We start from the raw sequence: 13758 nt of genomic DNA on the forward strand, positions 1-13758 counted from the left end.
GGCACTTTATTATGAACACACGAGTGTATTATGAAGAAACGTAAATGTACTGTAAGTTTATTGTACTGAGGAAATCATATACATTTGCAATTATTTTAGTGTAAAATGAATTTGTTTTTTAGACTGCTCGACCGACAGAAGAGAACTTATCGAGACACCTTGCAAAGGATTCAGATTACATTTTCCCTGACACCAACTGACAATAAAAATTTCTGAACTCTGATTCAGATAAATCTGGTATCCCTTATTACAATTGTCACTCATTAAGATGACTTCTTTTTAATTACTACAGACTTTAGTGAAAAGTACTAAAATATAAAATCACATTTGATTTGGTTTTTTTTTTTCATTTATTTTCTTATATAATTATCATTTCCATTATTTATTTATTTTTGTTACTGTATCGGTCCACCTTAAAACGTGTCTCTCTGTCAGACGAGGTGGCCGAGTGGTTAAGGCGATGGACTGCTAATCCATTGTGCTCTGCACGCGTGGGTTCGAATCCCATCCTCGTCGGGGTTCCTTCCTTTATGTCACCTCACAACACCCTTCTGAAACTAGTCTATTTGGACCTCAATTCCAAAGATCATGGTGGTTTAGAAGTGTTGAGTTATGATGCGTAAACAATGTATTAAACAATGTATTTAAAATAAATTGGCTTATTCAATATTTAAAAGATAAAGACAGTATTTGGAACTCCTTTCCCAACTATGTATTCAAGCAATTGGGTGACCTCTCATTTTTATTAATGTGTAATTATTCAATCGAAAAAATACCGGTTAAGCTTGCAAAATTTCATAAACAATCTCTCATGTTATGCACACTGGCCTATAAGCATAACTTTTCACCTAGGAGATATTATATTTGGAACAACAAAGACATCCTATATAAAAATAAATCTCTTTTTTTTAATACTGGGTTGAAAACAATATTATATTAGTTAGTCAGATTTTAAATAATGATAGAAATTTATTGACATATAGAGAATTTTTGAATAAATTTAAAATACCAGTTAGTCCTAAAGAAATTGCTGTTGTAATGGATGCAATTCCCCAAAAAGTATTGATACGTCTGAGGAATGCATTACAGGGGGAAGAATCTAAAATTTTACATCTAAAAAATCTAAATTTTACAGATATCAAGGGTACAATATTTATTGGTAATACAAATATTTTACAAAATAGAGTCTCAAATAACTATATTAGAAATATACTTAATAATATTGTTTATCCTCTAGCTCATTTTTTCTGGTCTTCTGTGTTTGGGGATGTGAATTGGCGTAAAGCTTGGTGAACGGTGGATAAATTCTACATTAATAATAAAGTAAAAGATGTCTCTTTTAAAATAATGCATAGAATATACCCAGTAAAACATGTGCTGGAATGTTTTAAATTAGATATTGATTACTCCTGTAATTTCTGTAAAGGTGAAAAGGAAACTATTTTTCATTTGGTTTTCCATTGCCTACATACAAAAATATTTTGGATTGAGATGGAGAATTTAGTTAAGAAAAAATTGAACATTGAATTGCAGTTGAGTGGACTCGATATAATGATACACTTTAATGATCATGGGATTGAAAAAGAGAAGGCATATTTCATACAATTTTTATTATTAATGGGAAAATATCACATTCATAAAATGAAGTGGTCTGACCAAGTGGTCCAAACCAAATTTTGTTTGCTTTATAAATGATTTCATTGTTCTGTTTATTGTTCTGTTTTGGGTAATTGTCGAAGCAAAAAGGCAATTTGAGCTTATAATATTGTAAGCAGATATGATGTATAGGGTAGCACCCTTTTCCTTTTCCTTTTGTTTGTTATAATTTGCTCTTGTCCTCTGGCATTTCTTTTATTTTAGTTGCTGTGTATTTGTTCTTTAAAGAATATATACCATTGTATTGTTGGTTTATGGCATTAATAAAAAAAAACAACAGCCTTCTTCCTGAAACTATCTTTCTATACTTTCCATAAAGGTAAAAACAATATATGCAGTGTTCTCTACATTTTAGATGTCAAAAGGGTTTTGTGGCTCCCTGTGTTTTTGACAAAACAGTCAATTCATCAGTTCACGATCCTGATATATATATATATATATATATATATATATATATATATATATATATATATATGTATATTTATATATGTATATTTACTCTTGTAATATATATTCACAAGTATTACTCCTCCTTTTTCAAGTCAAGATTCAAGTTTTTAACCTTTCGGCAACGTGCAGGTGAGTTCGGTCGTTGATTTGGCTAACTTTGGTTGACAGTTCTTTAACAATACTCACATTTATATTAGATATGTAAGCTGTTTTGGTCGCGACGACCATTTATTTATATAGATATGTTTGCAATGCTTTCGTGCACGATTTACTGCTTTAACTTATACACTATTTTTTTTATATGATATATTGATTATATCAATAATAAATAATATACAGTGTGAAGTCTTTGCTGTTATTTCGCGCCTTTTTTCCCCTGATGAACGCAAAAATGGAGGGAATACTCGGCTGTAACTGGAAAAAAAGCATTACACCATATGTACTACTGATTACAATTGTTTGTGTGACTGTTTATGTGTTATAATAATGATATAACACATAATTGATTATGTTTATGTAAGTTTTAACAACATGTAAGTATGTAACAACAGCTCGCCCAGCCTCTCATACCAGCACAACAGCTCGCCCAGCCTCTCATACCAGCACAACAGCTCGCCCAGCAACTCAAACCAGAACAACAGCTCACCCAGCCTCTCAAACCAGCACAACAGCTCACCCAGCAACTCAAACCAGAACAACAGCTCGCCCAGCCTCTCATACCAGCACAACAGCTCGCCCAGCATCTCAGAGCAGCACAACAGCTTGCCCAGCATCTCAAACCAGCACCTCAAACCAGCACAACAGCTTGCCCAGCATCTCAAACCAGCACCTCAAACCAGCACAACAGCTCGCCCAGCCTCTCATACCAGCACAACAGCTCGCCCAGCAACTCAAACCAGAACAACAGCTCACCCAGCCTCTCAAACCAGCACAACAGCTCGCCCAGCATCTCAGAGCAGCACAACAGCTTGCCCAGCATCTCAAACCAGCACCTCAAACCAGCACAACAGCTCGCCCAGCCTCTCAAACCAGCACAACAGCTCACCCAGCCCCTCATACCAACACAACAGCTCACCCAGCCCCTCATACCAGCACAACAGCTCGCCCAGTATCTAAAACCAGCTCAACAGCTCGCCCAGCCTCTCAAACCAGCACAACAGCTCGCCCAGCAACTCAAACCAGCACAACAGCTCGCCCAGCAACTCAAACCAGCACAGCAGCTCGCCCAGCAACTCAAACCAGCACAGCAGCTCGCCCAGCCTCTCAAACCAGCACAACAGCTCGCCCAGCCTCTCATACCAGCACAGCAGCTCGCCCAGCCTCTCATACCAGCACAGCAGCTCACCCAGTATCTAAAACCAGCTCAACAGCTCGCCCAGCCTCTCAAACCAGCACAACAGCTCGCCCAGCAACTCAAACCAGCACAACAGCTCACCCAGCCCCTCATACCAGCACAACAGCTCGCCCAGTATCTAAAACCAGCTCAACAGCTCGCCCAGCCTCTCAAACCAGCACAACAGCTCGCCCAGCAACTCAAACCAGCACAACAGCTCGCCCAGCAACTCAAACCAGCACAACAGCTCGCCCAGCAACTCAAACCAGCACAGCAGCTCGCCCAGCAACTCAAACCAGCACAGCAGCTCGCCCAGCCTCTCAAACCAGCACAACAGCTCGCCCAGCCTCTCATACCAGCACAGCAGCTCACCCAGCCCCTCATACCAGCACAACAGCTCGCCCAGTATCTAAAACCAGCTCAACAGCTCGCCCAGCCTCTCAAACCAGCACAACAGCTCGCCCAGCAACTCAAACCAGCACAACAGCTCGCCCAGCAACTCAAACCAGCACAACAGCTCGCCCAGCAACTCAAACCAGCACAGCAGCTCGCCCAGCCTCTCAAACCAGCACAACAGCTCGCCCAGCCTCTCATACCAGCACAGCAGCTCGCCCAGCCCCTCATACCAGCACAACAGCTCGCCCAGCCTCTCAAACCAGCACAACAGCTCGCCCAGCCCCTCATACCAGCACAACAGCTCGCCCAGCATCTCAAACCAGCACAACAGCTCGCCCAGCAACTCAAACCAGAACAACAGCTCGCCCAGCCTCTCATACCAGCACAACAGCTCGCCCAGCAACTCAAACCAGAACAACAGCTCGCCCAGCATCTCAGAGCAGCACAACAGCTTGCCCAGCATCTCAAACCAGCACCTCAAACCAGCACAACAGCTCGCCCAGCCTCTCAAACCAGCACAACAGCTCGCCCAGCCTCTCAAACCAGCACAACAGCTCACCCAGCCCCTCATACCAACACAACAGCTCACCCAGCCCCTCATACCAGCACAACAGCTCGCCCAGTATCTAAAACCAGCTCAACAGCTCGCCCAGCCTCTCAAACCAGCACAACAGCTCGCCCAGCAACTCAAACCAGCACAACAGCTCGCCCAGCAACTCAAACCAGCACAGCAGCTCGCCCAGCAACTCAAACCAGCACAGCAGCTCGCCCAGCCTCTCATACCAGCACAGCAGCTCGCCCAGCCCCTCATACCAGCATAACAGCTCACCCAGCCCCTCATACCAGCACAACAGCTCGCCCAGTATCTAAAACCAGCACAACAGCTCGCCCAGCAACTCAAACCAGCACAACAGCTCGCCCAGCAACTCAAACCAGCACAACAGCTCGCCCAGCAACTCAAACCAGCACAGCAGCTCGCCCAGCATCTCAAACCAGCACAGCAGCTCGCCCAGCATCTCAAACCAGCACAACAGCTCGCCGGTGATAGAAGTATAATCAACAATTTATATAAAAAAAAATAATAATAATAAAATGTTGCTTTAGTTATAGTATATAATAATTATTATAGTTATAATATAAATAATAAAGTAATAATATAGAAAATATATAATAGTAAAATATATATTAATAATAACAATTATTATTCCTTTTTAATTTAATCACAATTATTATATTATAACTACAATAATTATATAAATACTATCACTATAGAACATTTAACTTATTACAAAGGTTATAACATAAAAATGTTAAAATAAATTGCTAGAAAAAATAGACAATAAATAATAATAATAAAATAAATGTTCTTTGAATTTACAAAGAGTCTTTCCACTGTTCAATGGTTTTCCCAGATGCTGGACAGTACCATTTACCCTTAGACTGAGTATGGCCAGTAATTTTGGTCTTTGACTGACCACACAATTTACATTGATAGTGGTAGCCTTCTTTACACAGACGCTTTTTTGGTGGCTCTCCTCTTGCCACAAGCTCTTGGTCTTCAAGCTCTGCCTGTTTTGTCCCGCCCCATATCTCTGCTTCGGCGAATAACTGTTTTGTCCCGCCCCCAACCCGCTGCTTCAGCCAATGACAGTTTTACCCCGTTCGGAATTGTTAGGACTTGGCGTTAGGAAGTGTTAGGACCTGTTAGGACCTATGTTAGGAATCGTTTGAAGTGTGTTACTTGTAGTGCAGGACAAGAAAAAAAAACGTAGTAGTGCAGGACAGGGAAGTGTTTTCTGCAATACTCACTCTATTTCACTTTATTTTTCTTTAGGGATTATCTGCTTCACTGTTACTCTCACTGTACAAAGAAACTTTATACTTTATTCTTCCTAGTTTTTTCCCATTATCTGCTGTCAATCTGAGCAGGTTTTACAAGACTATCAAAGGTTTTGTTGCTGCATCTGTTACTCTGATAAAATCCTTGAACTATATTCTCACCAATGTGTTCATGATCTATCTCCAGCTCATCGAAATAGTCAAGCACCGATACTTCCTCCGATATTAAAGTATTAATAATAGCAATATATATTTTTTTATTCAAATATTATTACTATTTAATTTAATCACAAGTATTAAAGTATTAATAATAACAAAATATTTGCATAAAAATATATGTTGTTATTATTAATACTTTAATATCGCCCAGCCTCTCAAACCAGCACAACAGCTCGCCCAGCCATCCTGTAGCTGCTCAAGAACATACATCGGTTGCTGCTGGCATTCAAAAGGCCAGTTTCACTTTACAAAGTGCTCCACACACATCATCCACAACAGACATCAACCTGAAGCCTCCAGAAGTGAATTTCTCCCCAAGCAATTCTGTAGAGTTATTAAACCAGCAGATCAGAAGTGGATAGCACAGTGTCTTTATGACAGCACAGGACAGCTAAAGCAGCAGTTTTCACAGAATTGGTTTTATCCACCAAGCCCTTGCAAGCCTACAACTTCACCTCCTGATCCAGGTAGCTATTTCAGACAGCGAACGTTTCTGTGGGCACCAATGCGGATGTGGGGCATCCCTCTAAAATGTAATGAGCAAGACAGATACATAAAAATAGAGTGCACTAAGTAAATATTATGTTATTAGATATTTTTATATAGAAGGTCCAACTAGTTTCAGGAAGAAGGCTGTTGTGAGGTCATAAAGCAGGAACCCCGACGAGGATGGGATTCGAACCCACGCGTGCAGAGCACAATGGATTAGCAGTCCATCGCCTTAACCACTCAGATATCCAGATATCCACAGATATCCAGTCTATCCGCTGGAGGTGCAGCTTGAGCTTGATCGCCATCTACTGGAGAGTCCTTGCTATTTCAGACGCGTCTTAAGGAGGATCCAAAGAGTGGGTGAATTCATGAAATAATAATAGTAAGTAAAACAAAAATGACCAGAATCACACGTGGTTCATTCAAAATTACACATTAGTAATCCCATCTCACTTTTCTACTGTCTGTTAACAAGGTAAATAATATATAGGTCTAATAATATACTTATTATTGTAGGAACCCAAGCACACACTCAGGTCCTCTAATCATGGCTATGTCCTGAATCCATGTTCATAGCCTATCTGCGAGGTTGCCCACTTTTTGGCAAGAAGAGTGTGAAAGCGGTAAAATGTGAACTGGATTAAAACACATGTTAGCGACGAGGATGGGATTCGAACCCACGCGTGCAGAGCACAATGGATTAGCAGTCCATCGCCTTAACCACTCGGCCACCTCGTCAGATAATACCACAGATTTCTTTATGTCCGTAATAAAATAATAAGATATCAATTATAACTCATCTCGGACAACTGCGGTGGTCTAAATGTTTATGACGCACATTGCCAACAAGGGGCGTCGAAGAGCCATGATTCATGTATCACAGATATATAATATTACGTATACATATAACATTTTCCTAAATAAAAAAATTACCAAGTGTAATATTTCAGTAAAACAATTAAATGATTATCATAATCTGTATGTATTATTTACCAATTCAGAGAAGAAATTCAGAATACATAAACATTAGTGTTTCGTGTGTATTTTCAGATGTTAAAAAAGTACAGTGTTGAAGATGTCATGAAATGAAATATTGAAAATGTCATAAAAAAAGGTTCCTGTTTGGAAAAAGATAAAATAAAAAGAAAACAAAAATGTTTTAAACATTCCAAATGCAATAATCAGTGTTTTTTATTGGGAAATAAACATTGTTGTGGTCAGTAAATTGCCTTAAATACCCAAAGTATCAAATATGATACAAAAAAAAAATCACATTTGTAAATGTTAACACATTTGTAATAAAAAAAATTATTATCTTGTTTAAAGTCCCAGTAAGCACTTCAATTTCCAAAAAAAATTGAATTTTCTGTAAATTTTTTCATATCTCAGGGTTAAATTGAAGCAATTGTGCTGTGTTAAACTGAGTTGCGCTGTGTACAGCTAGTCGTCTGTGTTGTTTCTTAAAAGATATTCAGCCTGAAACACACACATGCACACACACGCACACACACAGTTCATAGTGAAGCATAATTCTATAAACATATACATGTTTAACAAAAGGCAAAGAAAGAAAATACCAGAAAGTCGATGGGATCATCAGGTTTCACCTGGCAGCAGGCCCCAAGTCCTTCTCTGAGAGCTGGCATGATATACTTCATCAGGTAGTGTCTCAGTGGAAGTGAGCGTGCCTCCAGTAACTCACGCTCCTGCTTTTTCACCTCCAGCATGTTCCTGTTCTAAATGGGACACAATAGCTTCAGCCTGCATGAGCATTATGAATAGATGTTAATCTGTGTAAAGCTGAAGATAGCTGATACTTAAACATACTTCTGCTGTGTTATGCTAATGATTTTTCAGTTATAGCAGTGTGTGAATTACCCATTCCTCCAGGAGAGCGGTCATCCTGGTCTCCTCCTCAGCCTCTCTGAGTGCACGCTCGGCTTCTTCCTGCATGAAGCGTTGCTGCTTCTCCAGTGCACGTTTCCTCTCCTGTTCCTTTTGTTCCTCAGGGGTGGGACCGTAATTTCTCGGCTCTCCCACCACTTCGATTATTTTCTTAATCACCGCTTCGTTTTCAGGGTCATCCAGTCTGTTGATCTCTGAAGAGTCAACGCTTTCTGTTAACCTCTGCAGCACTTTTGGCTCTTTGTACCATTCATGTTCTTATTTGTATTTGTTTGTTTGTGTTTCCTGCTTTAGGGATTATCTGCTTCACTGTTACTCTCACTGTACAAAGAAACTTTATACTTTATTCTTCCTAGTTTTTTCCCATTATCTGCTGTCAATCTGAGCAGGTTTTACAAGACTATCAAAGGTTTTGTTGCTGCATCTGTTACTCTGATAAAATCCTTGAACTATATTCTCACCAATGTGTTCATGATCTATCTCCAGCTCATCGAAATAGTCAAGCACCGATACTTCCTCCGTGTTTGCGTCCCTGAAGATGGACAGTCGCTGCAGAAACTTGTCCTGGGTGTAGTGCATCTCCTCTGCTACAGACTGCGGAAGGTTCCGGACTCGCTCTTTCAGAAACTCATCAGTGGCATCGAGTGAAATGACATATTCTGGGAGGAAAAAATGGCATATTTAGTTGGTGAAATTTTAAATAAAGCAAAGATATTCCGCTTATATTGTTAAATCATCACAAACTTAAAGACTGAATATAACATGAAATAATATAAACAAAAAAATATGAATATAAACATGAAATAACAAACATTGTAAGCTGTGATATTCTATATATAGCTTCAGCTACATTTGCAGTGATTGTAGAAATGTCTACAAAAGTAATGAGATGCTTCAAAAACATACCTGGTAATATCTTTTCATCATGGGGCAGTAAAAGTGATCTGGAGATCCCTGGTTCCTTCTCCTCATCTGAGATACGGTGAGAGTGTTAAACTAATGCAAAATGAATGTTGTATACGATGTCACTGCATCAGTATTTCAGTGTCTCACCATTGAAAAGTTTGTTAGCTTGCTCGTGTGTACAGGGGTAGCCGTCCAATACAAAGCCCTGATTCCTGCACGGCTTTGAGTAAAGCTTCTCTCTGATGATGTCCAAAACATTATGGTCTGCAAGTTGACCTACACACACATACATAAATTCTGTTTTATTTAAATCCTATCTGATTTAAAAAAGTTCATAAGAATATTGAAGCATCCACCCATGATCAAACAGCATCTAATTGTAATTGTTCTGTTGTAATTGCCATATTTGGGGACCAATTTCTGCTTTCACTACACAACACAAACTTAGCTAGCAGCTAATCGTGGTTCTAAAAAAGAGATCTAAAAAAATCTCTTTTATATAAAGAGAAAAAATAGACCTTGATTCTGGGAAAGATCATCCTTCAGTGTGCTGAGCTGTTCCTGAGCCTGTAATGATCCCTCAGTGTCATTATTCTCCTCACACCGTTGTAGCATTTCCTCCTATATACCATAACAATACATGTACATAACACAACATTAGTCCTGATTGCTGACATAAAAATACACTTTAAAACAGAAACCCTGGTTGTAATAGCAAATTGCTTCGAATCACACTGACCAAAAGTTTTATTTTCTCCTCAACTGCTTCCTTAACGCCAATATAATGAAGTTTGTAATGTTTACACAGTTGTGCTGCGACTGAACTCTTCCCGACAGCCGGCGGGCCAAGGAGACAGATCTTGATTGGCTAGAAGGCATTTTATCGACACTACTTTATTTAGAAGGCAAATGATCGACACTACTGTCAATTAGTCATTCACTATACAGTGGTGTGTGTGTGTCAAATATATACAAGCAAAATATCATATTCTGTGTAAATAAATGTACACGTCTACACACTTACTAGAAGACGTCTGATCTGTCTGTACTCCTCTACAACAAGGTTGATGTTCTCAACAAGTCCAGTTTCACACAACCAGTGCAGGTTCAGCCGACTTTTTGGCAAAACGGTCTCAATGAGGAGGTCTATACTTAGGCAAGCTAGATCGGTTTGCTTAGGGAAACAACAAGACAATATTAAATTGTCAAGTACGAGTTTCAGTTGACCAAATCTTATGCTTAGGTCAATCTTGTCTATAAACTTACCGTAAGTTCCTTTGTGAGGTGCACACTGTCATAATGCACTTTCTGAACTTCTCCAGGACCCAGAACATATGCAATGGCCTGGTGGATGGAGGGTAATGGTAACTGATTTAATTCAATTAAAAAAAAAATAGCTCATTTTAAAAGACACAGCTTGTTCAGAGCTTTTACCTCAACAATTTCTTCCAAAGAATTGTGGGCATCATCCACAGCAATTAAGTAGTGCATTTTGGGTTTGTGATCGATGATGTTTTGCAGGATGCTGAAGAAACAGATTACAGTCAACATCAAAGCCAGGAAACATCATTCAAAAACTTTACCAAATTGTGTGTCACACATTACTGTGTTTAATAAAAATGAACTTTATTTAATCCACTAACCCAGCCAGATCGTTGACGTGGATGGTAGGGATGACATTAGTGCTTGGATCTGGTATAGGGATGCTGCTCAACTCCCCAAGCCAGCATGTCTAGGTAATACAATTAGTATCGTTAAAAGAACAGTTTGGAGAGAAAAAAACGAGAATAACAGAAGTCACAGAAGTCTGTTTCATCCAATATCTTTTCTGAAACTATCACCTAAAGATTTGCTCATGTGGTTGACTACAATGTGTGAAGTCAAAATGGAAAGATTGGTTCTTTACTGAAAATCTCATGCTTGTTGCTGCAGGTCAGTCTGAGTGGTGTGTTTTGTGCTTGCAAACCATTATGATATTTAGATTACAAAGAAAATTGGGACTAATTGAATAACCTTAAAGAAGTGGTGGAAGATGCCTTCTCCCATGCCATACTGCATCCCTGCACCAACAACGTAAGTGCGGAGCTTGGTCTTTTCCTGACCGAGAAAAATGAGAAAAATCAACATACAGCTTAAACTTTGAGAAACTCTACCAAGAATTTAGCTTATTTCTAACCATTTTCCCCAAATTCAATACAAGCTTCTCTGCATTAGCATGCTCTTTGAAGTTTGGATGTGGCTTCTTCCGTGTGTAGTCTTCTTCCTTCACTGGAATTTCAGGACTATCCTATAAAGTAATTTGAAATCTGTGATTGTAATTGTTACCTGTCATAAAACAATATCAAAATTAATTCACACGTCACCTAAATGTCCATAAAGTCATGTGTTTTTTTGTCATGACATGACTTACAGGATCAGCTGGTTTAGTATTTGCCCAGGTCATCACCGTTGACACCAAAATATATATCTTGGGAAATGTAAAGTGTTCAATTTCACTTTGGAGGGCTGTGAGTGGAAAATAAAAGACACCAAAATTTCACACAAAATGAACCAGAGGTGGCTTCTAATAAATCCTGTAAAATAAGGAGGTGTCACCTGAAACAGCCCATGTTGCTTCATCAATCGCTTCAACATCTTCGGAGATATTATACACAATAACATCACAATCCATCAGGTGTTGAAGGAGCTCGTCTCGATTTGAGGCCTAAAATGAGCAGATTGGCAGGGTGATATAATGGCTACCTGCTGTGTTATGGATGTGATATGCCTTCATAAGATTAGCTATAATAAGACTGTTAATATAAATGGTCATGTGACAGTCAATCGATATATTACAATTATACAGCAGAGGGTCTTCATTTTGGATGTGATACCAGAGGGACAGTGTGATTTTTACTAAACATTACTGTGTGTGTATTGTAGAAATGTTTCTTTCGTCAGGCTTACGAGGCTGTGGTGCAACCAATAGATATGATATCAAGCATTTCAAATATTAACTGGTTTCAGTACAGGCCAAACAAACATTACAAAAATAACATTTTTATAGCAAATATCACAGCTTACAAATTCTTTTTTGTAACCAGCAAGCTATAGTTTTTCTGTTCTTGCTATAGGAAATGATCTGGGGACTCTGAAGGACCGCTCCAAAAGCTTCACAAGGTTTTTATTTCATCCAAATTTGCTTATTTTGTCTTTCCAAATATACCTTTGGTGATCAGTCTCTGCCTTATCTAGATATTGCTGTTGTTAAGTTTTAGTACAGGTTTGAATATTCAGATTAATTACGTGCATCAGCTGACAGTCCATAATGAGAACTCTATTAAGGCCTAATTAATTAAGTTAACCTTTTCACATGGCACATTGGTTGTTATTACTTACTAGTTAATTACTTTTGTATTTTAATTTCTACAAACTAACTGTACTATAATATTTTGTTGTTGTTGTATTTACTTCAAAAAAGCGTGAACATTGTTAGGTTGCCAACTACTTCAAATACATCCCATATCTTTTTAAAAAGCTTTTTATTTATTTATTTATTTATTTTTAAAACTTACATAGTATTCTTCCAGAGCAAAGCTTCTCTTTTTTTCATCTTTATTGCTTACAGTCCCTACAATTTGAAACCTCTCCTCAGGTGTAGACTCTTCTTCAAAGGATTCTCCAGCAGAGCAGGTAGACAGATACTGACGGAAAAAGGACAAAAAACACCTAAGAAAACACCACGTTACCTATTAAAAACACCTAAACTAGTTCTTATCTTACCTGAGCGATATATTTTGACGAGTAGGTGTCTATTTTGTTTATAAAAATCCGCTTGGGACGTTGAAACGTCTTGTGTTCGTCTGTCATATTTCCCGTTGCTAAGCAAGTCGTAAACAAGGGTTCTAGTTGCTAAGCGGAAGTAATGGCTTCCTTGACGACCGAAAATGCTAGCTTAATATTTAGTCGATTGATTTATAGACCACGATAAAACCTTAAAATTGTACACAATTTTAGATAGAGATCAAAATATATTAATCTGACTAGCTAATGGCTGTGGTGCACTTAAATGGGACCTTGGTGGAGCTTGTGATTGGTTTCCATTTAGTACCGTTGTAATCATCATCATCATCATCATCATCATCATCAAGATTGTATAAATAAACACTATTAATGACAAGTGCATACTAATTATATAAAATAAACATTTAATTTGCAAGTAATTTATACATACATCAAAGGTTTGAAGATTCACAGTTTCTTCATATTTTTAGATAAAATCTATACTTAACCCACAACACACACCCACACAGTGACACCCCCACACAGTGGCACACCCCCACACAGTGGCACACCCCCACACAGTGGCACACCCCCACACAGTGGCACACCCCCACACAGTGGCACACACACACACACAGTGACACACACACACACACAGTGACACACACACACACAGTGACACACACACACAGTGGCACACCCCCACACAGTGACACACCCCCACACAGTGACACACACACACACAGTGACAAACACACACACAGTGACACACACACACACACACACACAGTGACACACAC

General features: G+C 39.0%; 1 protein-coding gene and 2 non-coding genes across 3 annotated transcripts; 1 reads left to right on the forward strand and 2 right to left on the reverse strand.

The window, feature by feature from the left end:
- The first annotated feature begins 434 nt into the window (after positions 1-434).
- trnas-gcu (transfer RNA serine (anticodon GCU)) lies at positions 435-516 on the forward strand. Its single transcript has one exon. It is a non-coding gene; the product is annotated as a tRNA-Ser (tRNA).
- Positions 517-7041: 6525 nt separating this feature from the next.
- On the reverse strand, positions 7042-7123 carry trnas-gcu (transfer RNA serine (anticodon GCU)). Its single transcript has one exon. It is a non-coding gene; the product is annotated as a tRNA-Ser (tRNA).
- A 676-nt stretch (positions 7124-7799) lies between these two features.
- ak7a (adenylate kinase 7a) lies at positions 7800-13045 on the reverse strand. Its single transcript, XM_060864971.1, has 18 exons — positions 12959-13045; positions 12751-12879; positions 11792-11900; positions 11607-11701; positions 11373-11483; positions 11210-11293; positions 10840-10928; positions 10631-10721; positions 10463-10540; positions 10221-10370; positions 9936-10064; positions 9715-9817; positions 9344-9472; positions 9197-9262; positions 8752-8949; positions 8264-8484; positions 7963-8121; positions 7800-7861 (listed from the first exon to the last, which is right to left on the reverse strand). The coding sequence occupies exons 1-18, from the start codon at positions 13043-13045 to the stop codon at positions 7826-7828; spliced, it is 2064 nt and encodes a 687-aa protein (XP_060720954.1). The 3' UTR covers positions 7800-7825.
- Between the last annotated feature and the right edge of the window lie 713 nt (positions 13046-13758).

This window comes from Tachysurus vachellii, chromosome 3 (assembly GCF_030014155.1).
Source record: "Tachysurus vachellii isolate PV-2020 chromosome 3, HZAU_Pvac_v1, whole genome shotgun sequence".
Taxonomy (NCBI): Eukaryota; Metazoa; Chordata; class Actinopteri; order Siluriformes; family Bagridae; genus Tachysurus; species Tachysurus vachellii.